This window comes from Chelonia mydas, chromosome 3 (assembly GCF_015237465.2).
Source record: "Chelonia mydas isolate rCheMyd1 chromosome 3, rCheMyd1.pri.v2, whole genome shotgun sequence".
NCBI lineage: Eukaryota > Metazoa > Chordata > Testudines > Cheloniidae > Chelonia > Chelonia mydas.
Window position 1 is genome coordinate 91,104,107 of NC_057851.1, and position 21,876 is coordinate 91,125,982.

The window sequence follows — 21,876 nt, forward strand, 5'->3', positions numbered from 1 at the left end:
GCTATTCACTGTATATACTTCTATGTTCACCTGTTTCTTTACACAGTGATGAGTATGTTTTGAGTATCTGAGTGCTATTTGTTCACTGGACAGAGGATTTGGTTAACTGACTGGGGGAAACTGATTAAATTTAGAATTCTGGGTGGGTTTTTGGGGTAATTTAGATCACTTTTTTCACTAGCTCAGGAAAATCTGAATCTGGCTCAGATTCACAGAGCTGTTAAGGCTCCTAATTTCCTTTGATTTCAACGGAAGTCTGCCGCTTAAACACCTTTCGTAGGTCTGGGCCTCTCTCCTTGCCCTTATCATCCTTTCCATTGCTTTTCCTCTTTTGCCTTTGCACCTCTTTAAGTTTTGGATTTTTAACTGGATAATCTTGCAAAGAAAACAGTGTAATATTGGATTGGGTAAAAGAATTATGTACGTGTTGTAGTCTTTCATGCACACTCAATGATTTTTAAAGCTTAATAAACTTTATTTGCGTACTAAGGGCCCAGTCATGCACTCCTTTCTCAAGCAAAACTCACATTAGCTTCAGTGGGGGGCTAGATTCATAAAGGGATTTAGGCACCCAAATCCAAAATGTAGCTACTTAAAACCGTGGCATAGCTGCTACTTAACCAGGTAGGTGCCTAAAGTCCCTAGGAGCCTAAGTTTCTGCTGCTAAAGTCCCTTAAGTACCCAAACATCTGCATCTGGGCATGTCCTGTTGCCTGGACAACTAGCTCACTCCTAAACCCTGGTGGGATCCTCAAACTAGGCATTCCTTATCTATCTCAACTGTGGGGCCCAATACAGTAGGTGTGTTTAGAGGGTAACCGATCAAACCTTGCACAAAATGGCATAGGAAGAGGAAGTACTAATATCTCCTTATAAGTTGTAGCTTAGTGGTTAGTATAGTCACCCGCATGTGGGAGAACCAGGTTCAATTATTATCTCCGCCAGATGTGGAGTCTGGATTTGAACCCATAGTTCCCCCTCTTAGCTGAGTGCACAGGCTATTGGGCTATGTCCTCTCAGTCTCTCCTTTTGAAACTGTTCCACTTTGTGTAAGTAGTCATTGGAACAGGGACTTGAATTTGGGTCTTCTACAGCCTAGGGGAGTGCTCTAACTGATAGGCTAAAGGTTAGAAGTGTGCATCTACTTCTTTGGGTTTTTTTGTTTGTCTGTTTTTGTGTGTTTTTGTTTTGTTGCAAAAAAGGACTTTGGCAACTAACTCCATCAGAGGGCTCACGGGTGTATTCCAAGCAGAGGGAGGAGTTTTCTTCCAACCCCGATTTATGCACCTAACTTCCTTTGAGGAAAGAGGCCTTAGACCACACCCTTCTCTTTAGCATTTTCTATTGGCTAATTTAGGCAAATCCCTGCTCATCCTGCTGGCTTTTGTGGATCCCATTCATAGGCACCTAACCTCTCTGTGCATTGAGTAGGGAGCTACAGCACCTAACTAAGGGCTGGGGATTGAGTTAGGTGTTGCAATGCTAAGGAGCTAGAGCTAGGAGTTTAGCCTGAGTAAGAAGTGCAAGCTCATGGTGAAAGACACCAGGGAAAGACAGTAGTCTTCACTGAGGGCTAAATCCAATTTTAAGAAGCAGAGTATTCCTTTGTAATATAATGAATTCAAAGAGGAATGGCCTGTAGCTCAAGGAAAACTGGGAGTTTTATTTATTTTAATTAAATGGAGGCTCTTTTCCCTTAACATTTCTGTTTTCAGAAAACTCAACCAAAAAGGAGTGAGTATAACTGGAGTATAAAACCATAAGAAACAGCCAGATAAAGAAGAAAAACAAAATTCTGGCACTGCAACCAGGACTTGATCCTACAAAGATATATGCATGTGTTTAATTTTAGAAATGTCAGTAATCTGAAAGGATTCAAAGAGATTTGCATTTGCAGGATTGAGGCCTTTAACGTGGGATTGTGTTTTTTCTGTGTATTTCTATAATCAGAAAACCACAGTCAAAAGAAGCCGTGTTTGAGTTGTCAGAGTGCAAATCATCATTGAAAAAAAATCTTAGCAGAAAACCATGTTCAAATGTCTCAAAACTGGCCAATTTGAATTTTACTGAACTTTCCAAATACATCAGAAGTCACTTTTACGTTGAGAACAAGCAAGAATCATTCTCCACAAAGGGTCAATGTTTCCCGAGCAGTTGTGTGTGTCTGAATTAAAGGATTTACAATTAGAGGGTCACAGGGGCTGCTGTAATTTACCATTGCTGAACCCCCTTTCTCCATCCCATACACACTGCCAAGTAGTTCTCCTGGATTTCTCTTCTAAACTTTCCTGCTGCAAAGGCGTTTTTAATAATCCAAAGCCACCGATGTTTGGGGGTTGTTTTGGTTTTTTTAGTATCTCAAATGCATTTAGCAGAGGGATGGTTCCTGTAGGAACTAGACACTAATGAGTGTCAATATGAATCTAAATCAACAATAGCTGCTAATTCCACTGCAGTTCGGCTCTCTGTACACAAAAGAGTGGGAAGGAATAGATGGGTTGGGGGAAAGGGAGGGCAGGGGGGCGTTTCTCAGCTGCCGGAATATAAATATTCCATTGCAAGAGGCCTGCTGGTGGCCCAAGGAGGGGCAGGGGAGCAGGTGCAGGGGGGAACCGGGGGGATGGGCTGGGCTGGAGCGATCTGGGGGCTGCTCTGTGGGTTTTTCTCTTTCTCCCGCGGACAGCAAGCAGGGGGAAGGGCGTGAGCGAGAGAGGGGCTGATCTGAGCTGGAGTCACCGGCAGCCGCCGCCTAGGGAGCCCTGATTGACGCAAACCTGCCAGCAGCCGCGCACTGAACACGAGGCAGAGCCGCAGCAGCAGCACAAGGAGCCGGCGGCTTGCTCCAGAACAACACAAAGGCGGAGCCGCCGCATCGCCCCGGCCAGACACCAGCCGGGCTGCCGGCAGCGCGCGCCTCGGGGAGCCTGAGCCCGCCGCGTCCCCTGGGCAGGTCCTGGGCTCCGGGCTCGGCGACTCTGCCTCTCCTCCCAGCTGCCTAGCTCCGGGCTCGCCAGCAAGGGGAGCTGCTGTTGCTGATGGATGCCGGGAGGTGCCGCATTGCCTAGGTTTTTGTTTGCCTGGCGAGCTGTCTCCCCAGCCCTTTTTTCCTTGCTGCTGAGGACTGTGCGTTTTGCAGAGCGATTGAATTCAGCCGTCCGGGAGAAGGAGGAGGATGGGCCGGAGACCAGTCCCTCCAAGGCGGCGTGCAGTGCGTGGGAAGACCTGGCTGAGATAAATAAAATAAAATAATAGAGCGGGGGTGGGGGAAATACAACAACCAGCACCAGATCCCGCGGGTACCATCTGAGATCGCTGTGTGTGTAGGTGGGGAGAAGGAAAAAGCCCACCCCAAGCCATAGGCAGTTTTTGTTTTCTGGAGTCCTTGTCTGCGCTCAAGAGGATCTTTAAATATAGACCAGCAAACGAACGACATGTAGCTTTTTTTCCTTTTCTTTTTAAATCAAAGAAAAATGCCTCTTAACCATGGCAGACCTTGGTCTTAAATAAATGGTCCTTCTTTTGGAAAGCAACCTCTACCGGGAACTCTCAGTTTGAGGAACCACCTTTATTTTATTTATTTATTTATTATTATTATTATTGTTTCTCTAGTGACTGCAGCATCAGGGGTGAGATCACTGTTTGCACGGGGGAGGGATAAAACCCTCATCCCAAATCCAGAGATAGTCCTTCGTCCTGCTTTTTGGACTCGCTCTCTGTGATCATGTGGCTCTTAAAAAACCACCACAACTGCAGCTTTTTATTACACCGATAAAATGCCTACTTAACCGAAGGGGCAAACTTGGGTCTTCTGGGGGAAAGAACCCTCCCCCCTTCCTGGAAACTCTGCTGGGGATCCACTGTATTAATTATTATTACTAGCTGTTGCTGGGCTTCTTTCCATAGTGATTTGCAGCAATAGGGTGTTTGTGTGTGGCGTGGTGTTATTGTTCTATTGGCTTTTCTCTCTACAGTGACTGCAGCATCAGGCTATTGGGGTCCTGGGGGAAAGGTTCTTTGCCAGGTGGAAGAGGGGTCTCCTAAGGGACAGGAACAGCAGGTTGCTGGGGCTAAGGGATACATTCTACAAGGAAGAGGAGCAGCAGGTTGTGGGGAGATTTGGGGAGGGGGGTACATGCTCTAAGGAACAACTGCATCAGCCTTTTGGGGTGGTGTGGGGGTGCATCCTATAAGGGAAAGGAGCACAGTTAGCAGCGACAGAGGAGGGAGCAGCACTATGACTCATTTGCAGGCAGGTCTGTCCCCAGAGACGCTGGAGAAAGCCCGGCTGGAGCTGAATGAGAACCCGGATACCCTGCACCAGGACATCCAGGAGGTGCGGGACATGGTGATCACTCGGCCAGACATTGGCTTCCTCCGCACAGATGATGCCTTCATTCTGCGCTTCCTGAGAGCCAGGAAATTTCAGCACTTCGAGGCGTTCCGCCTGCTGGCTCAGTACTTTGAGTACCGGCAGCAGAACCTGGACATGTTCAAGAGCTTCAAGGCCACTGACCCCGGCATCAAGCAGGCACTGAAGGATGGCTTCCCCGGCGGGCTGGCCAACCTTGACCACTACGGAAGGAAGATCCTGGTCCTGTTCGCTGCCAACTGGGACCAGAGCAGGTAAATACTGAGCCCAGACTCTAACACATGCCCCTTCCCACCTGGCTGAGACGCACTCATTCATTAACCCACCCACCCCCATTGGACTGCATGTCTTATGGTCCTAAAAGCTCATGCTTCAGGGTTTGGCCACCAGCCAGGGTCAGGAAGGGACTCTTCCTCCCAGTGTATTCTGGGTTTTTTTGGGGTGGTGGTAGTTGTATCTCCTTCCTCTGAAGCATCAGGAATGGCCACAGCTAGAGATGAGACTTTGGACAGGGTGAGCAAAGGTTGTGAGGTGGCACCAAGCATTCTCTCTCTCTCAGGTGCTTGGCTGGCTCATGTGCTCAGGGTCTAACTGATCACCATATGTGGTACCTGGAAGGAATTTCCCCCCAGGTCAGATTGGTAGTGACATTGGCGGGCCATCACCTTCTGCAGCGTATGGGTGCAGATCATTGCCAGGATCGTCTGGGTGTATCTTCCTTAATCATTTCCCTGCCATTGCAGGGGCCTTGGGCACTGGTGCACCTAAGTCCCTCCTGTGGCACAGAACAGTCTAGTCTCCTTTGGGCTGTAATGCTTTTGGTCTGATTTCAGTTGTTGAGTTTAGCATGTAGATGCTGAGTGTTGGTGGTGGCCTGTGATATACAGAAGGCTGAGATGATCTGGTGGTCCCTTCTGGCCTTAAACTTTATGACTCTATGATTGAAACCTCCTCCCACCACTGATGAAATCCAGTAGTTACAGGATGATGGGGAGGGCAATAGGGACACACCCTGCTTTACACACAGCAGGACTGGACCGCAGCATGGAGCGGGAAAAAGGAAATAGAGATGACACATTTTGACTTAAAGCTCCCTCTGTGCACTGCCATGTATATTCAGGGCGGGGGATAGGGACTCCTTTTTCCCTTATTGATGGATTAGGCAAAGGACATGCTCCTTGATTTACATTCCTCTGCCTCTTCCACAGCTGAAATAATGATGCATTTAAAAGAGGCAAAACAGATAATTTGTCCAACTGGCCTGACAAATATTTATTAGATCTTGTCTCAGCTCCTTTTGCTTAAGCACACAATACATCTAAAGCAATGAAAGAGAGGGCTGCTTGGTAGTGCTCATTTGCATATCAGTAATACCCACAATGCTCTTCCAACTCAGGGCTAATTCCCATTTCTGAAGAGGAACTGAAAAGTCTGGATGCACATGCAGCTCAGGCTCTGAGTACTTTTCCTCAGCCAGAGAAGGCAAGATTAGTTACTGAACCATCTAATTATGCATGTGTCAGATTGATGTTAAACATCTCTTCCCTTCACCTCTCCTACTCTGCATCTGACGATCTCCTTGGTGAAATTATCAGTGAGACGGGAGGGGTCTTTATACAAGTTTTTTGCCGCAAGGTTTCAAAACTGAATGAGGCTACAAAGGCCCTAAAGCTGATTGTGGTCCGTTCTGGCGTGAGGATGGCTTAGTGAGCTCATGCAAGTGCTGTGTATTATTATCAAGGCCTGGTATGTGAGTAACAGGCAGCGTGTTCTGTGAGGGGAAAAATTGGTTTAAAAATGCATCACTGGGGATGCTATACATAATTTCCTTCTGTTATTGGTGGATCACCTATAGCCCTCAAATTACAGGCAGTTTAAACATTGTTTAACTTTCAATACAGATCTATTCATGGATCCATTAGGTGCGAACTATTTATGGACCACTCCTGCAAACTATACTCCTGCGAGTAATCTCATTAAAATCACTAAGGTTACCCAAGAGAGCAAGTACTACTGATGTGTGCAAAGGTTGCAGGATTAGGCACTGCCACAAAAATAATAATAATTAATAAATAGTTACATCACTATAGCTCCTTACCCTGTAAACGACAACCTCAAGCCTTTTCTTAAATTAAGAAGCTGGTAATATCCTAAAAGAAAGAGCAAAATGACAGGAATAAGTGGAAGGACATGACAAGTTAGACATCTTGTTGAAGTTGTACTTCTGCTATGATGAAATTCTCTCACAAATCTAGTCTGGCCTGTCTCGAGTATGATCAATTTTCTTCTTCATAATTGCACTCTGGTAAAATAAGTTTTATGTGGAAATACGCAGAGCACTAGTTCTTAGTCAAAGTACAAAAAAATAGCACTTGTTAATCACTTGTTTTTAATGTGGCAAGAGTGGGTTTATTTTCCTGTATTAATAGTGAGATGTGTTCTTATTTGATTTAAATTACATGAGATCATCTGGGAGAATATTAAAAAGACAAAACATAATTACAATTTTATGTAAGTTTAACTGAACACATTATTATTTATATTACAGTCGTAGTGTGACTGCGATACCCCAACTACCTAGGTACCCCAACTGAGATTGGAATCCCACTGTCCTTGCCCTAAAGAGAGAGTTATTTGTCCACAGGGATAAGACAGACAAAGGGAGGAGAACAAAGGTACAGAAAGGGGAATTGACTTGCTGAAGGTCACACAGCAGGTCAGTGGCAGATCTGGGAATAAAACTTAGATTTCCTGACTCCCAGGCGAGTATCCCATCCAAGGGACTGCACTGCCTCCCCACGAATGCAGCTGACCTGATATTCATTTAATGCCTGATCCTGAGTGGTGCTATGCACCCGTCTCTCACATTGATTAAGCCCTTAATGCGTTAACAGTACGCAAACCAGTGTGCTTTTTACTTATAACAAAACTTTTCAAAAGCTTCTGTTCAATCAGTGAATTCCCTGCATACTTTCTTGACTAAGTTAACAGTGCGCTACAAGCCAATAAATATAATTTATCATACGTGTACAATTTATTATAGCCAACATATTAACAGTTCCAACTAAAAAGTGACAATTGTTTTTTTTAAATGAATAACAGCCACAGACCAGAGGATTTATGTAGCATCAACAGTCATTTATATAGTTCCAATTACCATCAAACCAATTAAAGGACTTAGGAATAGGAAAAGAACGAAACAAAACATTCCTATGAAAAAACAAGCCCATGTGCCAAACAAGACATTACATTCACTAAATTAAAGCAGGGCCTGAAAACTCTACCAGATGCCCTACAGTCTGAAAGACTAAACCAGAAACCTATAAAAAAGATGGGCTGAGGTTGTAGTGCAAGGGTTAAGGGGAATGTCTTAGTGAGCAGTCCAACACCTCTCTCAGCACTTGGGTAGGGAAAAGGTGATGGGATTCCTACCAGGGGCTGTGCCTGGGTTGTACATAGGGCTCAATCTTTCATATTAACTTCTGATTAATATGAGGTATATGATTACATTTGGATAATAGGTGTATAATTTATCTATTTTATGCTTCCAACTGGTTACTGGAAGGGAGATTGTCTTCTCCTCCCGCTCCCCCCAGGCATAGCCTTTTGATTGTTGGGAGCAAGGATCTCTATTATCTTACTCCTTCCAAAAATTTTCTGGCTATTGCAGTGGGTGAAGGCTTTTTTTTTTTTTTTTCTTTTGTATCCTCATCCTCCACTACCCTTTGTGGGTGTTTTGGAATATCTTCCTAGATAACTACCACTAATGTTTGCTTCAACTATCACTCAGAGCTTTCCCAAGAATGGCAGAATAAAATTGGCATTATTCCTGTCAGTTTCACAGCTGTCTGCAGGGTTCTGAATATCAGTGGTGAAATTGACCAGACTTGTTAATTTTACTCTGCTGTCCCATGGGGAAATCTATAAGCCGAATCAAAGGCACTGGAGCGGTCTGTTGAGGACTCAGGAACAAGACACTGCACGGCTTCACATTCAAAGGGCTGTTTTCACAACCACACGGGTTAGAAACTTTTTTAAATGGCAGTTTAAATTCCTCAAACATTAAGGGCTCATCCTACTCTGCGACTCCCTAGTCACCAGATGAGTTAGCAAGTAGATTTTTGAAGCGATGAGTTGAACAAAATGTCAAAATAATTATGCAAATAAATAGTAACACTACTTGGATATTAAGGTCAGTCTATGTGTGAAATAATATATTTTTTTAAAATATGAATTATAATTAATGAAAACACTATAATAGAAGTTTGTTACTCTGGGTATTAATGGCAAATCCAAAAGATCAAAGCTGTAAGATCTTTGGGGCAAATGCTATACTTCCCTATGCTTTGTACAACATCTAACACAGTAGGCTCTTTGACCTTGATTGCGGCTTCTGGGTGCTAACACAATAGACATAAAACAAAAGATTTTTAACTTTAGCTGACTTTTATGAGGTCTCCTCTTTTGTCAGTGCCCACACCTGTACCCGGATTGACAAGAGTCAAGGAGATCTGAGGCATCTCTTGTAGTTGAGTTGTCTTGCCAAAACCTTCTAAAAGTATCTACCGTTCTTGGTTAATTAGATACTGGATACTAGAGACTGCCAGAATGAAGTGATTTTTTTTTTTTTTTTTTGGAGCAGTGACTGTACAACAGCTTCTTTAATGGAAACCTTCACCAGCCAGGGTGGACATGACTCTAAAAGGTTGTGGTATGATTATATTCCCAACACATCTAGTACCTCAGGAAGCTACACTGACCTAAACTCAAGTGGAGACCCAGATACCACTTTGCATCCACAGAAGCAGACTGAATCCACACCCAATTTCCTCATAATGGTAGGGACTCACGTCAGCCATAGAGCTAATACGACATCTCAGAGGAACCAGACTGTCTGCTATTCAAAACAAATGGGAATTAGCCGATGCAAGATTTGACAGATGCTATGGTAAAGGCAAAGAAACTCTACTTTGCTTCCCACATAACTCTGGCATAAGATGTTAAAAACATCTGACATAGGTGATTTGATTTGACATAAAACTTCTGCCACCAGTGATCTAGCTGTCTTCTCTCTAGCTTCAGTTGTTGTATGAGGATGAAGCCAGGGCACAGGATGGTTGCTCTTCTTCTTCCTCCTCTCCACCCCACCCCAGCTTCTTGCAAAAAATGCCATATGCACCTAATTCTAAGCAAGGGTTCACATCTGAGAATCCCATGCCAAGAGAGCTGCTTCCTTCCAGCCTATATGTAGGTGCTGAATTCTGTGAGGGAGTGGAGTTTAGGACACACCCCTCTCCTCAGCATCTCCCATTGGTTGGCTTAGGCAAGGAGCTGCCTAGCTTGCTTGTTTTTTGAATCATATTCTTAGGTATCTGTCTCTCTCCATTCATTGCACAGAAAGCCTGGGCGCCTAACTCAGGCCTTGTGTATCCCAGTGATTTCCTAGGTGCCTAAAAATTGGACGTTGTGATGCTTTTTGTGAACCTAGCCCACAGTATTCATTCAGTACATGATCACCTGTTTCCAGCTTTGTTACTGATACGTTTTTCTAGGCTAAAAGTATTGTATAAACAGTTGTATAAATCATGGTTGTATAAATAGGAGGCATTAAATACAGTTAATAGTGAATTCTAGATTATTTAAAAGAATTAGTTACACACTACTAGCTACTGTATGTCATGTGAGAGGCTATATGAAAAAGTGTGACTGAAGTCAGCCATTAATAAAACAGGATTTATTTCTCCAGCAGTGGGGTGCAGGTTAGCTCTAGGTTATTGTAAAGCCATACATTATAGCAAATCAGACACAATGCACATTGCTCACCTGAAACCACTGTAGCAGTAATTGGAAAACTGGGGTCAGAGGAAAATAAAGCACTCAGTGTCCCCTCAATAAACAAACACCCTAAAAGCTGAAAGGCCTGGAGGTCAAAATGACTTAATCTGCTGGAGTCTTTGGGTCTTGCTGTGAAGAATGGGCACATGCTACTTAGCACACACATTGAGCTGGCCAATGGCTGTAACAGTACAGATCGATGGAATAAAATGATGGCTTCTTTCTTTCACGCTGTACAATGGCAGTAGTTAACAACTAGCAACTGCAACAAATCTCATCTCATTCTGGTTATATTTTGTGCTAGTGCTTGCAGTTAATGCTACTTTTCATTTTTGCTTTGTGACATTTCTCTAGTTAAATTGAAAGTTATCTGAACACTGCACATGGATCTTAGCAGTACAACCCAGGGGGTAGGATGGGCACCTACTGAGGCTTTTATAAATCCAAGGAAATCAAAGAAATTATATATAAAAATATTGTAAAATTGGGGATGTGCAGAACACTAAAATGTAAGCCAAGTCTCAAAATTCCCATTAGTTAGCTTTCTTTTTGCATCTCTTTATATAATACTTTTGATGTCAAATTTTTATATAAATAGAGCTTAATACATTTAGACTAGTGCACCTGTTTTTGAACAATGCTTGACCAGTGCGGCACCAAAGTCAAGGGTTTTTTCATAGGATCTGGGGAGGAAGAAGCATTGATAGGGGTGATGACAAGAAAAGGAGAGAGTAGGCAAGCAATAGGGAGGAAAGGGAGAAAGAAGAAGAGAGAATCAAGAAAGAAAAGGAGTGAGTGGTCAGGAAAGAGACAACAATTAATAAAGGGAAAACATAAAACAGGAAAGGGGTGGGGCTGTAAGGAATGAACATGTGTGTGTATTTATCAATCTGCAATGAAAAGAGGAGACTGAAGAAAGATTGGAATAAGGAGAGAGGATAAAAAGAGGGTAAATGAAATTAGAGAGAGAGAAGGTCAAAAGAAATGTAATCCCATGAGAAACACATTTTAGGTTAGCAATACTTAAACAGTTCATTTTGGAGGGCTCTGTCTCAGGAACTGCTTGATCAAATGGCCTCTGAGGTGCACCACAAACTCTACCTGGGCCTCTGAACTGGCCTAACAGTTTTCAAGCTGTTCAGATTTAGAGAGGATTCAAAATTCTTTTTTAAATGGAAACAATGTTGCAATCTTAACTATGGAGCTACTAATGGTTACTCCACAATACATCTTCTAGAGCTTCCCAGGTAAATTAGTCCACAAATATTGGCATTATGGATTGAAGAATGTATGGAACAAGAAGTATTTGACTAGCTATTGAGGTGGTTGAAAACTGGATGGGGGGGGGGCAGGTTATTCATCCAATGATTTGACTAACAACTACAAAATAGTTATCCAGCTCTACATTCCGTTACATTTCCTAATCAGTCCCTGGAAAATGTTAGGAAATATGCAAAGATAGAATGTTGTTGCATGGGGCTTGAATTAGTTTGTTGTTGGCTACCGGGTATGTAGCTGCACGATTATAGGTATCCAGTTTTTAAAAAGAATTGCATGTCTCAGTGACAAGTAATTTTCTACCAACCATAGTCGCACACACGTCAAGTCCAGATGAGAATGGAACATGTGTTAGGGTTCATCATATAGCAGGACAAGCCTGTGAAAGGACTTCAGTTTACATAGGTCCCATGTATTGTGTAGAGTGGACTAGAGATGAAGCTTTATACAGATAACTCTGTGCTATGTAACAACTGTAATATAGCTCCTTTATTCATATTTCATTTTATAGAGCTTTTCTGCTTTGACTTTAATACACAATTTGCAACACCTAAGGTTTCCTCTATCATGTTGGATTTAGATTTCTGGGTAGCCTCAGCATTTGCTCAGAGTAAAAGCTGTGTTAAGTGGCCTATAATCGGTGCTTAATTTGTAATGAAAGAGGTGCCAGGGCGCAAGGTGGGTGGCCAGAGAGCAGTGGCACTGGCTGGGCACCCAGCTCTGTAGGCAGTACCACCGCCAGCAGCAGCACAGAACTATGGCGTGGTATGGTGTATTGCCACCCTTACTTCTGCACGGCTGCTGGCAGTGGTGCTGCCTTCAGAGCTGGGTGTCAGAGAGTGGCAGCTGCTGGCTGAGAGCCCAGGGGGTGCTGGGGTTATGAACTGCCAAGCTCACAGATGCCAGAGTTCAGCCCCAGCAAAAACTAAGCACTGCCCATAATGGATTTTTCTTTCTTTTGTGGTTTTCAGCAATGTAGCTGGCTTAAGTAATATAGCAAAATCAAGAAAGAAAGCCCAATATAGATAATCAAAATGCCAGGGTAAGATAGTTTATCTTTTATTTTCAGCTAATTTCCTATCAAGGTGGGGGGTTTGTTTTGTTTGTTTTTTAAACATGGACTAGTTCCTGAATGGTTCTAACTTGATTTATTTTATTTCATGGATAAATTGTGTGTCTTCTCCTGATAGCAAGTGAAAGCATTTTCTGGTAGTTCTATCATTGTTCTTTTTGTCTTCTTCATTGGAGGGAGAAATCCTTTCCCTTTTCAGCTGAGAACCATGAAATTATAAGTTTTATAGGCCAAATTCGGAGACCCATACTCACATTGAGTACCATCTTAATGGGACCTTTTTGTGGAATAAGGTACTATAGAATGTGAGTAAGGGTATCGGAATCTAGCCCTGTAGAATCACCGCTCCTTCAACACTAGGGGTGAAATCCTGACTCCATTCAAGTCAATGGGAATTTTGTCATTGACTTCAGCAGGGTCAGGATTTCACTCTCTGTGTCATGATAGCTTAGGGGTCTGATCCAGCAAACAATATATATGTGGCATTCTGGATCCCCGACAGACTTGCTTTGTAATGGACTAATGTGTTCAGAAGAAATGTCTGTCCCCCTGAATGAAAACAAATCTCCGCAAACCCAGCTCAGCCCACTGGGGACTTGTGCAGCATCTTGGCATTTAATATAAATGAGCTGCCCACATTCACGTGGGATTGCTTAAACCAAAAGGGTGCCTACCATTTTAAGGATGGCATAATCCCAGTGCATGGCCCCAACGGAAGAGAGAGATGCCCTAGCCATCTTTAAATACCTTATGTACTACAGCTAGTCAGATAACCTTTCTGGTGAACATTTTCATGGAATATTTTCTCTTTTTCATCAAAATTTTAACTTTTCTGATCATCCCTAATACAAGTTAGTGTGCCCGTGGGAGAGTATGCCTGTGCCTCTTCCATTCCCCACCACTGGAAAGGAGTGCGGGACACTCTGTCAAAGTGGAGCTCTCATGCTCCCAAACAAGAGAGCTGCAGCTGCTTCTACAGTAGAAAAAAAGTGGGAGTCTTTTATAGTGCTTGTGCTATCAACAGTGCAATATAGACTGTACTGGGTGTTTTCAAGACCACTTTGATTGGGTGTCCTGCACCCCTTTCCAGTGGTGGGTTAGGAGGCGACTACATAGGAAGATGCATGATGTCTCAGACTAACATATACATATATCTGCCTGTCTGTCTGACACACAGGATTTGATGACATGGTGGTAAAAACTTGGTGCTTGGTCTACTCTGTGGTTTATACTGAGCTTTGGAATAGAGCTGACAACTCAGGTTCCGTTTTTATTTTTAAATGTTTCCTCTTTGACTGAACAGGGACGGACGGACGGATAGCTCAGTGGTTTGAGCATTGGCCTGCTAAACCCAGGGTTGTGAGTTCAATCCTTGAGGGGGGCATTCAGGGATCGGGGCAAAAATTGGGGATTGGCACTGCTTTGAGCAGGGGGTTGGACTAGATGATCTCCTGAGATCTCTTCCACCCCGGATATTCTATGATATGGCAGTTAGGCTGGGTGGAGTCTATTGCTCAGCTTCTGGAAAGTGGCCAGTTATGGGTGGCTGTGGAATGCTGAAAGTCTCAGCCCTGCAAAGGGATCTGCTGTAGTCAGCTCTTATGGTCATGCAGAGCCCCACTGACTCCAAGAGGACACGTAGGGGTGTAAGAGTCCATGAATAGCTGGTCAAAATGTTTTTGACCATTTTGCATCAAAAAACGGAGTTTCAAAGACTGCCTCCCCCCGCCCCCATAGAAAATTTCATTTTATGGAAACTTTTCATCAAAAAAAAAATATTTTTTTGGCAAAAATTGAAAAATTTCACCTTTTGCAATCCTTCATTTGGAAATTATAAGGCAATTCCACTTTTCCCCTTTTAAAAATTTCCAGTGGAAGTAAAGAAAGAGCAAGTAATAAAGTGAGAGAGAGAAATTGTTTTTTCCCCCAGATTTCTCTTATTACCATGCCCGCTTTTTACCAGCGTGGAAAAAAGGGGGGAAGTTTTAACATATAATAGAGAGTGGGATTTATCTCGACAAAACAACGTGAAAGATTTCAAAATGAAAATTTTTCAAAATAAAAAAAATCATGAAAATAATTGAATTAAATGAATAATGTTTAATTTCTTTCAGAAATTTTCATGAAACATGCTTACCATTTTCCCGTTTGTTTTTTGGTTTGGTAGCAGATCTCTTTGCAGACCTGGGGCCTTTACCAGTATTGTTCAGCTGGCAGAATAATTACAAGGGAAGAACCCCCTAGCAGCCTACTCTGGAAAGTCTACAGTTTTTGTAGGCCATACTAGGCTGTGACTCAGAGAGACCAAATTTAGGTGGTGAGACCAGCATGGAATTATCATTTCTATTGCATGTTTATTTATATAGGAATCTTTATATGTGTGTGTAAAATACATCATTATATACTATTTCTATTTCTAGATGCAGCGTGCACACAAAATCTCTGTACTAAAATTTAATGTGGACCGTAGCAGAAGAAAATGATCATCAGATTCTAAACTGAGTATTGAAACTGCCTTGCTAGGGGGTAAAAAGTACTCAGAAGGTGATTAATTAAATCTTAATAGGCTGACATTGCCTTTAACCAGAGATATTCCAAAGCAGTGGTGTGTTTCTTTTTTTGTTTTCATGAAGAGACTCTTTTGTTGTGCTTTGAAAATTCTACAGTGTACTTTATGGATCTGAGAGTAAACAATAATGAGAGAGAGAGGTGTTGAAATTCCCTTTTGTTAGCAGTTGAAGACTGGGGAGTTGTAATCTCTACCTTTGGAAAGTTGTGCCGGGGAACATTGGGTGCATGTTTGTAGTGTCTGACTGTAATTATCTTCCATGCAGCTATGATCTTAAAACAATAGAAGTTGCACAGATCTTACAGTGTATACATTTGATAAATGGGAAAATAATTAGGCAGCTCAGAAGGTTGTCACTTTCTATGGGAAAATTTACATTTGTTTTGGCAGTTTATATTTTTGCTGCTTATATTTGATAGCTAATTTTATCCGAGGTTACCTATATGGTAAATATAAAATCAAAATCCATCCTTTTGGTTTACGTTTGATAAATAACATGAGAGGAAATGGTTAGAAGTTTTTTAACTCATGTTTTTGCATGCCCTCATCATTCCCTTCTGGTTAGCCTAACCCAGTTCGCCCTCTATTATCGACAGGTACACACTGGTGGATATTTTGCGTGCCATACTTCTTTCTTTAGAAGCCATGATTGAAGATCCTGAACTTCAAGTGAATGGATTTGTTTTGATTATAGACTGGAGCAACTTCACCTTCAAGCAGGCCTCCAAACTCACACCAAGCATGCTGAGATTAGCCATAGAAGGCCTTCAGGTAAGGTTCCCTTTTTCACTCCTTACTCTATTTCCTTGGCTCCAGGTTGAAAACCTGCATATTCAAAACAAACAAAAGAGGCACATTTGTTTAAAATAGGGACATTTTCGCCTTTTGAGATAATCGGGTTGCCTCATCATTTTAGACAGGGCTAATGAACTCTTGGTCTGCCCTGGCTCCCACAACAGGAGTTTTGTCATTGACTTCAACGGCAGTAGAATCATGCCCTAGTACTTGGTCCTGCAAGGTGCAGGGCACTCTGGTTTCACATCTGACTTCACTGGGACTGTGCCCTGGCTTAAAGTTAAGCAGGTGCTTAAGTATTTTTTGGATCAGGATCCAAAGTGCTCGGCGCGTTGGAGAATTGAGACCCTATATATTTACTGTAATTTACAGCTGCTATAGATGCTGATCATTTTAGAGCATTCTACTTGGCCCAGAGACGTTGTGAAGGATACTACACAACTGCCAGTTGTTTTCTGTGGTCTTTACAGTTTTTCATTTTAACAATCATTAATCTGTGAAATAATTGCTACCTTGAACGTAAGGAGGAATCTTTATGGAAAAATACCTATGATTCACTCTTGTGGCAGTGTGCTTTGCTTTTATAAGGCCATATATTCCTTTTCTTTGTTTTTTTCTGATTTTAATTATTTAAACATTTCCATTACTTGTATAAAACAAAAGAACAACCTTATCTTTGCATTTTACTCACTTGGATATTGCTAGCTTTGCAGGAACTATGTAGTGCTGGGTCAAGTTTTGATCTAATTCTTGAAATGCCTCAACCAGAGCTCAGTCTACTACCACATCGGTGAATGGTGAGAGCTGAGAGACTGTGATCCTGATTTTCCCCTCACTTATTCTGGTGGAGTTCCCTGGTCTTGACTGGAATGCATCAGTGTAAGTGAGAGGACAATCAAGCCCCATATATGAAACAGTGAGCTAAAATGAACAGTCTGTGTGTAAGCTGGGCTGCGAGGACAAAGAGCAAAGATGCAGGTTGGGTTGTTATGCTTTGAACAGAAATCCCATAAAGTGACTCTGTGGCACAAGGTATTTGAGAGACTAAGGGCACCGTGTGTGTTTTATTTGTGTGGGGGTTTTCCTCTTGTTTTTGGAAAGTTTGGATTTAGTATGTGATTTTTATTTTGCAATATCAATCAGCATTTGAAATAATTACGGGGGACAAGTAATGAGATAACAGGAATGGGAGTGAGGTCATAGGGCTAAACGAAGGGAACCTGACAGGGACACCAAGCAGAGAACCCCGGACAGTGCCCACTGCTTCTTGAAGGTGTCAAGGGAGCCAGCGGACGCCGCCCAGAGGAACTCTTCCCGGATGCGTGAATGGAATGAGGAGCAGAAATAGGCCCCACAGTCGCAGGAAACCCCATCAGCCAACCTTCTCTCCCTGGTTTTGTAGATGGCCATTTTGGCCAGGGCTAGGAGGAGGTTGACAAGGAGGTCCCGCGATTTTGTGGGGCCATGGATGGGGAGTGTGTAGATGAACAGGTGAGGGGAAAAGTGCAACCAAAAACGTAATAGGATATCCAAGAGGAGCTGGAATAGGGGCTGCAACCTGGCGCACTCCAGGTACATGTGCGCCAGGGTCTCCCTCACGCCGCAAAAGGGGCAGGTGTCTGGGAGGGGAGTGAACCGCGCCAAGTACACTCCCGTGCTCACAGCTCCATGAAGGATCCGCCAGCTGATGTCCCCAGTGGGCCTCAGGACCAGGGTGGAGTATAGGCTGGCTCACCGGGGTTCCTCACCCTCCAGAGGTGGCAAGAGGTCCCGCCATTTTGTGTCGGGGCAGGACGCGAGGGTGAGGACGTGAAGAGTGTGGAGCTCGACCGTGTACAGGTATTTTCTTGGCGCGGTCCAGAACCAAACCGGCTGCAAGTCGTGCAGCTGGCTCGCGGTAAAGGGGTGGGATGGCCTGGCAGGTCCACGCGGCAGGAGCCCGATGACTAGGTCCGTAGGGCCTGGGGTGGAGGGTGGGCTAGGCATGTCCTCTCGCAGGACCCAATCAAGGAAGAGCCAAGCAGTGGGTGGTAAAGCGGCCCTCACCTCCTGAAGTACGCGCTGGGGAGTGTGAGGCATGGAGAGCCCCATGTGCCGAGTGAGCGTCAGGGGATGCAGCCAGTCTCCCCAGTCATAGTCCAGGAGGTCTTTGACTCTGGTGAGGAGGGAGTGAGAGGCAGGCATCATCCCCATCTTAATCACTCTTTACCTGTGTTTCCCATCTGTAAAGTCAAAAGTTCCCATTAATTTTGCACGCCCAGTATAACATGCCTATGACCTGATTTTTTCAGACAACTTAACATTTAACTCAATTCTGATGTTTTGTAACTTCTGAATGCTTGACTTTGCAACATTAATAATGTGTTTTAACATTTTTGGGGGTGAAATTTCCTAGGTTTTAAAAAATCAAACTGAAAAAACCCCAAAAGTCCATCACAGAGCATTATAAGAACACCCTTATCGGTCATCAACAAGGTTGGAACCTTTAGATCCACCACATAGCTTCTTCCTTAAACACCTCTTCACTTTCTACCCTTACGCTGCCACAAAGTCTAACTGGATTGTAACGGGGTGGCTTGCCCCTGGGCTGGAGAGCCTGGGGCTAAGCCAGCCCTGGTTACAAGCTGAGCCCCACCTGAGATGAATCAGGTGATTCAAATTTAAAAGGCAGCTGGAAGCAGTAAGAGGGTTGCATGGTTGGGAGAAGTAGCTGGGATGTCTGGAGGCGTGACAGTAATCTCAGGAAACGGGGCTGTGGAGCTGGAACTGATGAACGACTTTGTGTTTGTTTTGGGACTTTTGAGTTCTGTTTTTGACAAAGTGTGCTGCCAGCCTGCTGAGGGGTAAATTAATGGATTTTGGGCTGAGAAGGTGACTGGAAGCTGAGTGAGTTCTTAAAGGGGCCCTGCTGAAGGGGAAATAGAGCTGGTGGTGGCCAAGGTGCTACATGGTATCTAATACCGTGGACTCCAAGAAATACAATTGCATTCATAATATAGCACTTTGCTGACTCCTGGCATAGGTATGTTATGGTGTTAATTAATTGCCTTCTCTGCTCTATCTGTTTGCATGGCTCTCTTGCCTTATCAGCGCTGTTATGTTGTGGTCACACCAGTTATAGACACAGTTGTATGCTTTAATAACTTTCCATGGACCAGTGAGACTACAAAATTACTGATCTGAATGTCAGGTGCTTCCTATGTACGCAATGAGATTAGAACGTGTTGAAATTCAATATCTTTAGTCAGTCAGGAGAAGCCATGCCTTCTCAGTAACAAACTTGCAGTCTGGGTTTCCCTTTCTTACAGTATGTGGCCTGGTTGACATTTTTATTTATAGATATTTCTATTTGTATGATTTTTTTTTTTTCCCGTTAGGAAAAAAAATGAGTACTTTGCACAATTGTGACCAGGTGACCTAGTGAAATCTAGGAAGTCTGCATTACAAAAATAGGCCAGCTTTAGTGTACAAGGTCTCTAACAGCAAATGAAACATCTATGCCACTCATTTGGTGGTGATACCCAGGTACTAAGTTGCATTTGTCACCAACTTTTCACCACGTGACCTACCCTCTGTCCAGCAACTCATTCCTCTGGCCTATTACTAATGCTCCAAATTTCTGAGAAGCTTTCAGAATGCCACCATTCTTTTTAGAGATAAGGTGGGTGAGGTAATATTTCTTGTTAGGCCAACTTCTGTTGGTGAGAGAGATGATTTCAAGCAACACAGAACTCTTCTTCAGGTCTGAGAAAGGTAATAAGTGTCACAGCTAAATACAAGATCAAACAGTTTAGCATAAGTAGAACAGGAGTACTTGTGGCACCTTAGAGACTAACAAATTTATTTGAGCATAAGCTTTCATGGGCTAAAGCCCACTTCATCGGATGCATACAGTGGAAAATACTGTGGGACGATTTTACATACATAGAGAACATGAAACAATGGGTGTTACCATACACACGATAACGAGAGTGATCAGTTAAGGTGAGCTATTACCAGCAGGAGAGAAAAAAAACCTTTTGTAGTGATAATCAAAATGGGCCATTTCCAGCAGTTGACAAGAACATGTGAGGAACAGTGGCGGGGGCTGGGGGGGGAGAATAAACATGGGGAAATAGTTTTACTTTGTGTAATGACACATCCACTTCCAGTCTTTATTCAAGCCTAATTTAATGGTGGGAATAGAATGAAATGTGTCTGATTTGATAAAGGGGTGAGCTGTTGGCTATGATAGGGTTCCTCAGGAACAACCCTTATCTTAGTCAAAGCACATCGTTACATGATAAGCGTGTTCACTATGTAGCTACTCCCCACCCCCTTGAACTCCCATCCAAAAGTGGGTATGCACAGTGCCGCCCTACATTCATTCTAAGCGTCTATAAAATTGCTCAGTAAATTAAGAATCGGAGCCAAGGCTAGAACCCACATTAGTTAGCTGCACAGTCAGTGTGTAACCCACAGGGCCTCCCAGCCAAGCTGTTGAAGCTTTCTGATCCTTAATTACAATATCTAAAACTGTAGTAGCTAATAACACTTTTCCATCTGTAGCTCTCAAAGTACTTGGCAAAGGTGAGTCAACATTGTCACAGCTGGCCTAATGAAGTGCAGACACTTGAACCAATTTGTATGAGAGGCAATAAGCTAAGTCTGCAATCCCAACTTGGAGCCAAGTTTCCTAAGTGACTTGTCACAACTTATCTACTGCTAGTTCCTTCACTGCATCATCCAGAAAAATACCTAAGCAGACTTCCCCTTAGGCTCTGGTGGCACTTGGGAGGTGGGGTGAGAGGAATTCAAGAGGAAGCAGCATTTTACCTGGAGTTTCCTTTTTACTTATGAAAAGTAGTGTTGGCTTGTCGGAAGCCCATGAAAATATTCTGTTGCCATGGCTCTTCATCAGCTGTACTGCCAGAGAACAATGTCACTTGTTCAAACAATACGAATATTGGAAACATTTCATACTTCTTGCACTTGAAAACTCCCTCTACATTAGCCGATGTTAAGCTCTAACCATGTTTCACTTCTCTGATTGAACAAATTAAAACCGAGATTGCCTAGGCTGAATAATGGTAGCAAACAAATGGCACTGATTAGGCCATCAAGCTCACATTTCATTGAGGTGGATGGGGTGCTGCCGGTATTGGAAGAAGAAGTCCTTATGGTTCAGGCTCAGGGCTGGGAAACAAGAGCAGGAAGTATATTCCTGGCTGTGCCACTGAATTCCCAGGTAACCTCTGCCAATTCAACAAAGCACTTTAGCATGAGCTTCTGTCCATCCACTTTTGGCAAAGCATTTAAACATATTAAGTGCTGTCTGGATTAGGGTATTGCTGTCTCACAGAGATCAAAACAATGTTCTAGATCATCCAGTTAACCTTCCTGCCAATACAGAATTATTTCCTGCATTATAATTTCTAGTGTCTTGATTTTAGAAGGCCAAAGTAGAGCTGGGGGGAAAAATGGGAAAGTGTCTCCAGAATAGCCAATAGACTAGTGTTTTGGGTACTCACCTGGGATGTGGGAGAACCCAGAATCAAGCTCCTGCTCTTTCTGATTCAGGGACTTTAACCTGGGCCTTCCTTGTCTAAGGTGAGTTCCCTATCCACTGAGCTATTGGCAATTCTGGGGGCTTGCTTTCTCCCTGGCCAGAAATTCCACCCTGGACCTGAGAAACCTACCAAACACCAGTTTTGTTGAAACTGGCACTTTCCCATTATATACTCTGGTTCTGACACATTGACTTTTCCAATGAAAAAATATTTTCATCTGAAAATTCTCACCCTAGCAATGTCTTCCATGTCCCTTGAGACCATTCCACGGCTTAATACATCTTATTGTTTCAAATTTTTTCCTGATATTCATCTTAATTTTTTCTCTTCCATAACTTCATCCCATTACTTCAATTTATACCCCTGAGTATTGCACCACAAGTGATAGGGCTCAATGCAGGATTTGCTG

The 21,876-nt window shown here is 43.2% G+C and overlaps 1 protein-coding gene across 1 annotated transcript in view; it reads left to right on the top strand.

Annotated features, from left to right (window-relative positions):
• Positions 1-2,664: 2,664 nt before the first annotated feature.
• The window catches only part of CLVS2 (clavesin 2), a 62,083-nt gene continuing 42,871 nt past the window's right edge, over positions 2,665-21,876 (top strand). The window contains exons 1-2 of the mRNA XM_007066196.3: positions 2,665-4,623; positions 15,720-15,894. Of these exons, the coding sequence (XP_007066258.1) occupies positions 4,235-4,623; positions 15,720-15,894 (564 nt within the window). The 5' untranslated portion in view covers positions 2,665-4,234. The remainder of the gene's footprint in view (positions 4,624-15,719; positions 15,895-21,876) is intronic.